The sequence below is a fragment of the Branchiostoma belcheri genome, unplaced genomic scaffold, assembly GCF_001625305.1.
Source record: "Branchiostoma belcheri isolate BF01 breed outbred unplaced genomic scaffold, Haploidv18h27 scaffold178, whole genome shotgun sequence".
Taxonomy (NCBI): domain Eukaryota; kingdom Metazoa; phylum Chordata; class Leptocardii; order Amphioxiformes; family Branchiostomatidae; genus Branchiostoma; species Branchiostoma belcheri.
In genome coordinates, this window is record NW_017803246.1 from 274441 (window position 1) to 283446 (window position 9006).

A 9006-nucleotide genomic window follows, 5' to 3' on the forward strand; every position below is an offset into this window, starting at 1 on the left:
TATGTAATATATATCTACCTACCTACCTATTTCTCTCTCTCTCTCCCTCTCTCTCTCTATATATATATTTGCACCTGTCACATTCCCACCTGTCTGATTGACACCTGTCACTGAAGAAGACTCTGTTCCTGCAGCTCCAACTGGAACTTCTGGAAGAGAACATAGTTATATATTGTGATCCATTTCTGACGAATAGTAAGCAACTGATTTAAAAATCTTTTGAATTGTTTTTTCACATCACACTGTTACATACCCGTACTGTGTGTGATTTGATTCTTCAAACCTTACTCCAGCTCATGTCTTTTAACACAATTCAAATTAAGATAATAAAATAAAAAAATAAGCAAGAAGAAATAAAGATGATTTTTCCAAAGAAGGTGATGATAGGCATCAACGGTATTTTTAAAAAAATGGACTGTGCTACTTGTATTGAAAAAAGTGGAACTATAAAAATCGTTATCGAAAAGAGCTCAAAGAAAAGAGTACAAAATAAATTCACTAATCTTCCTACCTTGAAGTTTCTTCCTCAGACCATCCACAACACTCTGTAGGTTTGCCTCAGACAGAGCCTCCATCAGAACCTCTATGGTGGCTCTCTCTCCGTTACCCTTCAGCCATTCCTCCAACAGGTCCATACAGCGAGACTTGTCATCCCGGTTTCTCCCTTCAATGTTGTCGATGTCTGACCGTCGAAAGTCAAGATGGAAGGCCAGGTCCTTCCAGTCTGAGCTGACATTGTCTTTGACGTAATAGAAATACTTATGAACACCTGCAAGAAAAACATAGAAAAAGTGTTACTCTTCGTAGTCTAAAAACACTGACTACAGTAGCTTTGTTTGTCTCATAGGTCAATAAGCTATATTTCTTGCACTTGCACTCTACATGTAACTTAAGAACGTATGTAACTTAAGAACGAATGTAACATTTCTCACCTGCAGTTTCACCTGAGCACCCAGCCGCCCCCTGGCCCTCAGCCATGACTCACACAGGTGTCAGCTACATCAGCATTATAGGAACACCTGGAACAGACAGGTGTGTGTCAGGTATGTGGTAACAACACCTGGAACAGATAGGCATGTGGTAACAACACCTGGAACAGACAGGTGTGTGTCAGGTGTGTGGTAACAACACCTGGAACAGACAGGTGTGTGTCAGGTGTGTGGTAACAACACCTGTGTACCCCTTGCCCCAGAACCTACAGCTTCATTATGTAACATTTAGTCATATTGTAAAGGTACTTAAAATTGTGTAAACAAGGTCCTAATTTGGACACCCTGTGCTAATCATTACCTGGAAAGGAAAACCCTTAGACCCTTGCTCCAGTTATTCTCAGCAAAAAAAAGTTCAACACAAAATGCCACTTGCAGTTCCATAATAATAATAAGGGGGCCAAATCTACTCCTCAACACCTGCCCAGTGGTAAAAAAAAAATAAAGACCATAGCTTGTCAAGATAATGAGATATGAAACCCAAATGTGCTACTGCTGTACTATACATGTAGAAATTCACTGGAATGTCCATTACTACATGTAGTGGACCAAAAACTACTACATCCCCACTATGAAATCACGATCATAACATGCCCAGAACATTAGAGATATCAAACTCCAGAGCACTACAGTAACTGAAGTACCATGCAGTAACTGCTACAATGCCAATGGCAATGTTTTCCCAACAATAAAACAAATAATTAAACAAAAATAAATGAAGAAAAATAAGCCAAACCCAAACATTTGCTTGGAGAGTACTTAGGCCACAGCAAGTAAATTTTATGGATGACTTCCCCCGAAGACTCCAAATCTAACGCGAGCGGGCGAAAAAAAAACCCAAGGCGGGCCAAAAAAACAAGCTAGGTTCCTACATTTTAAAATGTTGACTCAATCATTGTAAAATGGTTATGGTTTTGATTCAGTGGGAACATCACATATACACAGCCACCATCACATATCACAGCATCAAAGTAGGAAACAATACATTAAATCAACGCATTACGTAGAATTAAAACGCTGAATACGCTCTACGCAAAAATATTGGAGCGGTCCGTCTACGCTCTACGTAGAATTAAAACGGCCAATTACGCTCCATGGAAAAGGGCTTGCGGGCCCCCTATAAGGGGAAATAAGTACAAGTAGACAATATGTAGGGGAAATCAGTTATCAACCAGGAAGAGCTCTAAACACTGGAACAGTTTAAGTACCTAATGGCTCCATAATCAGTACTAAGGAAGGATTGAAGAAATTATATCCCGAGCGGCACGGAGACTCCAATATTAGTCTGAAGTACAAGGTCAGGCCACATCAATTTAATTTCTTGGTTAACGGATTTTTCTAGAAAAATAATGGAGCGGGCGGGTAAAAAAAAAAAGAAAAACAGGCCTAGGGCATCCTGGCCCAAAATGGTACAATAGGAGCCATGAAGTCAACACACCTGGCTGGTTCAAAATTTAAAGAATGAATTTTGAACTTTTAATAATACCATTGCATTGAAAGATGGGATAACTGTAACAACTAGGATGAAAAGGACTGTTTTCAACTGTTCATTTTGCAGTTGATTCTGAATTTTTATCTGCAAACCAGAAAAAAATGAAGCGGGCGAATCCGTTAACCAAGAAATTATGGTGTGGCCTTAGACTGCTGTGGGCACTGGTAATACCTGCAACTATTTAACACCATTATATATAAAGCCCCAGTTGCTACCATTGAGTGCATTATATGCTTATATTCTGTCATCATTGAACGTTACTAAATATACTGCAAGGCATGTGAATCCATGCTGCAGCTGCCACATGCCCGGTACATCATATCAAAATGGAATACATCATCTTTTAGTGCATGGGCCAAAACCCAAAATTTTACATATTGGTACCACTTGAGGTGGCAAATTCTCATGCACTTATTATCAGTTTTTTTAAAAAGTAGGTCATCTGTGGAAGTCTAGTATTTTTGGTGAGTCCAGTAAATGTGTAAAAGTACACAGCATCTTTTTAGGCATGTGAGCCAATGCTGGCTATAGTGCCTGGTGTAATGTCAAAATGGACGTTCACTGTGGTGTACTTCTAGTCTGTTCCTTTTAAGAAACAACTGTTACATCTCTTGCCCCGGTACCTTCTTTCTACGCTTTTGTCCACAGTTAAAGCCTGTTAGAATTTCCTGTATTTTGCTGTTTTCCTACTCAAGGTTTTAGCTGTATTTTTGCATAACAAAAACTTGCTGTAAAATCTCTGGTACGCCTATTTTGCAATGCCCTGAAAGTGCATTATGGGAAGTGTGAAAAAAAAAAAATCAATTCTTTCAACAAGGATGACCTTTGGATGCCCCCCTCCCCCATTAAGTCCAAAGGTCAAAATAACAATTTAATTTACACTGCGTTGGTCTCAGTCAGATATTTGCTTTCTAATCTATTTTTCAACATCACATTGCAGTTAAATAAAAGAAAAGTGGATCTTGAAACACTGAACAGTTGACAGATGGGATCTGTACTTACTTTCTTCATGGATGTCACCAGAAAACTTCCTTCAACTTTTGGAACCGACTTTCAAGAACTTTTTAACTTCTGCCTACCGCCATTTTGGAATGGAAGAATCTACTACATAAACGGGATGATCTCATATAGAATGTAGTTATAAATAAAACAGACAGCCTCAAGTGTTATAAACAAAGTTTAAGTCCATTGTAAAAGCAAAGTACAATATTAAGTATTTCTTTCAATTCACAAACACTAATTTAAAACTGTGTGATTGGCGGTACATTTTACTGAATTACATAGTTTTATTGACGACTCCTGCGATGTTCAGAAAATGGAACGATCTGGGAAAAGCACTACGTGACAGAAGAATTATGTTGGCACCTCAGTGGTATAACACACTGTATTGTGTTAGATACAAAATAAAATTCCTTTGGGGACTGATTTTTGGCCATACTTTGAACGCCTATTACTGTTCCGTGTAGTTTAGTTGTTTCAGACAATTCAGTTATTCTTGTGAACAGAAGTGCTTTCAATAAGAACAATCTAATTTTTTAATTTTTAATTTTTTAATTTTTTAGTCTAATTGCAGATTCTCAGACTGTTCATTTACTCATCAAACCTATTATTTGAAGTTTAATATCAAACGTTACTCATCTAATGGGTCCACTGTAACTTATGGATGTTCAGAACTGAAAGTCTTGAATGTCCTTTGTCCTGATCTCTTTTCTTGTGCAGTACTTTGCAGTAGTCTGTAGAATGTTACGTTCATGATAGGACACGGTTCAACCAAAGGTAAAAATATACTTCGGAGATGCCTATATGACCTCTGACCTAGTTGTACTGTCATTGACCCCTGATCTTTGACCTGACCTCCCTGTACTTCTCCCTGAAGTGGTTTTCTAGCTGCAGGAGTTTCTGGTAGAACTGCTCGGCTGTTGGCAGGTCGATGTCCAGTTTCTCCCTGTCCACGTAGGCCGTCCCCCACACCTTACACCTGCTGGTGTACTTACACAGGGGGTCCAGACTGGAGGGCACCTGTTGGGACAGCCACACCTGCAACAAACACACCTGTTAGCACACCTGTTGGGACAGCCACACCTGGAACAAACACACCTGTTAGCACACATGACACCACACCTCACCTCGGTAACAGATCACCTAGGTAACACATCACCTAGGTAACACATCACCAAGGTAACACATCACCTAGGCAACACATCACCTAGGCAATACATCACCTAGGCAACACATCACCTAGGTAACACATCACCCCGGCGGTAACAGATCAGCAAGGTAACACATCACCTAGGTAACTACCCTCCAAGACAACAGCAGTACGTACCAGCACTTCTGTACCGTTGTGCGGACTGATGGTCATGCTGGGTACCAGCACCCTGGCATCACCTAGGCAACACATTACCTAGGTAACATATTACCTAGGCAACTATTCTTCATCACAACAGCAGTTCTTACCAGCACTTCGGTACCATTGTGCGGACTGATGGTCATGCTCGGTACTGGCACCCACATCACCTACATGTAGGCACTACATCACCTAGGTAACACCACCTAGGTTACTCTCCAAGACAACAGCAGTACGTACCAACACTTCTGTACCGTTGTGAGGACTGATGGTCATGCTCGGTACCAGGGCCCGCATGGCCCACAGCAGCGGCAGCATGAGCCACCACAGCCAGAAGGGCAGGATGCCCTTGGTAAGGTTCGTCACAACGAGCCCGGGGCACGCGGTGTGGGAGAACAGCCCGCGGCCGCGGTATCGCTCGTTCAACGCCGCGCTGAGCACGTCCGTCGCGTACTTGGAGGAGCTGTAACCCTCGTGACCTTGACTGTGCTGGAAGTCCTCAAGGTCAAACGCCTTCCTGGTGGCGTTCTGGGAGGACGTCCAGATGACCTGAAGGGCAAAGGTTGGAGGTCAAAAGATGGTGTCATACAGTGCATGTGACCAATTAGAACAACTTCTAACCCTAAGTTGTAACATCTGTGTCCATAATATCACCAGGGTCCATGATATCGCCACCTTGAGAAATAGTGTGCTTAAAGATATTTTTGCTGCAACACACCCTACTAGTAGGTATGTACATTTGATGTGTGAAGGAGTGCGTACCAAAAGTATGTTGCAGTAAAAATATCTTTAAGCACACTGTTTCTCAAGGTGGCGATATTGTGGACCCTGGTGATATTATGGACACAGATGTTATATTTCACAGTAGATGTCTGTTTACTTTGTCTGTGTACACAATCTCTTGGTTCCACTGTCAGTGGCTGATTGGTCTCCTCCCCAAGAGCTTCTGGCCACATAAATTTACCTTTGTGGTGTGTTTTAAAATGTCACAGGTGATAAATTTTGAATCTATCTGTGCAATGTGTCTTAAGACACTTCTGACCAAACCTGAGAGGTGTGGTCTGCCTGGCACAAGACCTGTCTAAAGAAGTTACAGGTGATACATTTACCTGTGCGGTGTGTCTAAGAACCTACTTTTATGCGTCTTAAGATTTAACTTAGTTTGTGATGTGTCTTAAGGAGCTACAAATCCACGTGTGCAACGTGTCTCAAGCTCATCAGACATGGCTGACATTATCAATAGTTCGTACTTATTATATTAAACCTGCATTTCTCCTCTGGTCTCTTAGTGTCACTGACGAAAGTTAGCGGATGCTACCTGAAACGTGTGACCAATTCCAAAATCAAATCCAGTTGCTTGAGTAACTGTTTTTTAGCATATCTTATTTCCTAGATGTCTAAGATTCATCGACGCATAGCTGACATTACGGAATGATTACCTGAGAGGTGTGGTCAGGCTGGCACAAGACATCTTCCAGCTCCCTGATCAGCACGAAGTGTCCGAAGACGTTTGTGGCGAAGATTTCCTGCAGTCCGTCCTTCGTCGTCTCGTCCTTCTGCGAGAGGAGCTTCTCTCCCGTGCGGAAGATTTCCGGCGCTCGTGGCGACACCAACGCTTTCAAAATGGCTGCTGCGTCTACTGACACCTTTCCCATTGTACCTGCGAAATTAAACCCATTTGTTTGTTTGTTTACTTTACAGAGAGAAGAACAGGCAAAAAAAAAGATCTCCTACTAGATGCTGGGTTAAGATTTACAGAAGAGTTCTGCTGCTTGTGGCTTTCAAACCAGGCTTTAAGATGGCCTCTGAATGGACCGAAACCTTCCCCATCATATACCTGCAAAATTAAACCTTTTTTGTTTGTTTACTCTAATGAGGTTGAGAGGAAAGAGAAGAACAGAGAAAAAGAGTTCTCCAAGCAGATGTTAGGTAATGATATGCGGAGGATTTCTGGTGCTCGTGGTGACACCAGCGCTTTCAAAATGGCTGCCGCGTCTACTGAAACCTTCCCCATTGTACCTGCAAAATTAAACCTTTCATTTGTTTCTTTGCTTGTTTTACAAGGTTGTTGAGAGGGAAGAACAGGGGAAAAATAATCTCCAAGCAGATTTTCAGAAGATTTCTGGCGCTCGTGGTGACACCAGGGCTTTCAAGATGGCTGCTGCGTCTACTGAAACTTTCCCCATCGTACCTGCAAAATTAAACCTTTCGCTTGTTTTATCATGAAAGTTCCTCTGTGTTGGTAGCAATCATAGTAAAATGTTGAACACAAGTATTACACAGAGATCACATTTTCAACAACCACTGTCGCTTTCATCATTATAATTAATGACCAATCACTTCCAAACATATTGACCTTATTTACACAAGACTTCTAGGATGCATAGAACTTCTTATAGAGGTAATAAAGAAGGACAAGGTTTGGGATAACTGGAGACTATCCAGAACCGTGCCTGCTCCTTACCCTAACCCTGGATTCAGGCATAGAATTAGATAGGCACAGCTATGGATACAATAGAGACTATACAAAATCGTGCCTGACCCTAAACCTAACCCATTCAGGCATCTAACTTATTCTAAGAAATAGATTATCGGCACAGTTCTGCATACGATAAGTTCTCCGTACCAGCATTGAGGTAGAGGTAGTCCACCCGCGGGTATTCCTCCTGGATTTTCTGTGCAGCGGCGTAAACTGATTGGACGTCGCTGGTGTCGAGCCGAACGCACTCCACGCGTGACCCGGGGTGAGAGGTCAGAAGGGCTTGTCTCGCTGCTTCTGCCTGTGAAATACAACGTTTTAGTTCAGCGATGTTCTCACGTGTGTGCCATCCAAAATACAACGAGCAAATTACAATAACATCAACCAAGTCGATCGGTGTGATATAGCCAGCTGCTGCCGCGCCACGTGCCTGCGAAGCTGGTGTGTTACGCCGAAAGGCGGTTATACGGGCTATACAGATACAGATCAACGACTCCCGACCTTCATCATGTTCCTACAGGCCAGGCATAGGGTCAAGGTCGGGTCAAGGGTCAGCAACCTCTCTGCGAGGGTCAGGCCTATCCCAGCATTCCCTCCCGTGATCACAGCAACCTGGGGGGCAAAATGAGGGACATGAAGAAATTCCTTAGGGATTTCCTTGGTCTTACCAAACAAGACCATTGAGACTTTTTTGCAAATTATGATGTCACATGAAAATGTGGGCATATCTTACTACTATGTGTAGATCAATTATAAACAATTAACAGAGTATTAAATTGAAATTCGGTATTTCATAGAGATGCATAATTCGGTATGAATAACGTGAACAGCGTTACTTTCAGGGCAGGGAGTCCAGAAATGTCCAAAACTGGAACATAATTTTAATATAGGAGAGAAAGTTAAATTTTGGGCTCACCTTCTTGTTGTTTCATAATACACTGCTCAAAGCAAGCCTAATCTTGTTGTATCCTACCTTTCCATTTAGAGCCGCCATTGAGAACGTAGAACCCACGAAAAGAGTCTGCGAGAAGCGATGATCAAAGTTCGCCGCCAAAGAAAGTTGCCAAGCAAATTATGGCGCGAGCATCGTACGATGGTGTCAAAGGTCACCAGATGGCTTACTAGTACTTTATTTTGCCAATCTAGCAGCATCACCTAGCGGTTTATAGGTGTGATGCTTGGGCTACTACATTTTATACTTCTGGACACCTCGAGATGATGTTGTTTCGCTATAGAACGCTCTATGTATTATTTCCAGCTATATAAAAGCAATTTTACACTTTTTCCCGGGGAATAACATGGGAAATTCCCTGCCATTTTGACATTGAACCTGTGTTATGATCTCCTCCAATCAGAGCCGAGAATTTTGACACACCCCCAGCACGCCCTAGACTTTGGGACATCCCTGCAAAACAACAGATCATGTTTCCTTCTGCTATGTTACGCATGTTTTGAACGCGTCTCTGCGTATCGCAAGATTGGCATTTCATAAATCTTGTGTCAGCGATGAATTTGAAAGGTAAAGATGGCGAAATGAGAATACGCGGCACGAATACGCGATTTTTTCAGGCAAAGTCAAAGTCAAATCGAACGTATTTGGCAAGCCAGCTTGAACCAGTTTGTTCCAGTCTTTGGGTACATTGCATTCTTAGAAAGGGGAGGTGTAGAATACATTGTAAATGTTTTTCTTTCTTTTTCA

At 42.0% G+C, this 9006-nt stretch overlaps 2 protein-coding genes across 2 annotated transcripts in view; both read right to left on the minus strand.

The window, feature by feature from the left end:
* The window catches only part of LOC109467186, a 44606-nt gene extending 40629 nt beyond the window's left edge, over window positions 1-3977 (minus strand). The window contains exons 1-4 of the mRNA XM_019765129.1: window positions 3484-3977; window positions 933-1060; window positions 512-769; window positions 75-149 (exon numbers count right to left, since the gene is read on the minus strand). Coding sequence (XP_019620688.1) covers window positions 75-149; window positions 512-769; window positions 933-978 — 379 coding nt within the window. The 5' untranslated portion in view covers window positions 979-1060; window positions 3484-3977. The remainder of the gene's footprint in view (window positions 1-74; window positions 150-511; window positions 770-932; window positions 1061-3483) is intronic.
* Window positions 3978-4182: 205 nt separating this feature from the next.
* On the minus strand, window positions 4183-8417 carry LOC109467187 (3-keto-steroid reductase-like). Its single transcript, XM_019765130.1, has 6 exons — window positions 8281-8417; window positions 7809-7919; window positions 7455-7608; window positions 6268-6488; window positions 5069-5377; window positions 4183-4518 (listed from the first exon to the last, which is right to left on the minus strand). The coding sequence occupies exons 1-6, from the start codon at window positions 8299-8301 to the stop codon at window positions 4309-4311; spliced, it is 1026 nt and encodes a 341-aa protein (XP_019620689.1). The 5' UTR covers window positions 8302-8417; the 3' UTR covers window positions 4183-4308.
* Window positions 8418-9006: the final 589 nt, after the last annotated feature.

Excerpts from the sequence above, each read along its gene's own strand:
- LOC109467187 (XM_019765130.1), bottom strand. The coding sequence starts at position 8,301 with ATGGCGGCTCTAAATGGAAAG. Across the intron at positions 7,920-8,280 it reads TGGCGGCTCTAAATGGAAAG|GTTGCTGTGATCACGGGAGG; the intron begins GTAGGATACAAC and ends TTTGCCCCCCAG. Across the intron at positions 5,378-6,267 it reads AGCCTGACCACACCTCTCAG|GTCATCTGGACGTCCTCCCA; the intron begins GTAATCATTCCG and ends TTTGCCCTTCAG.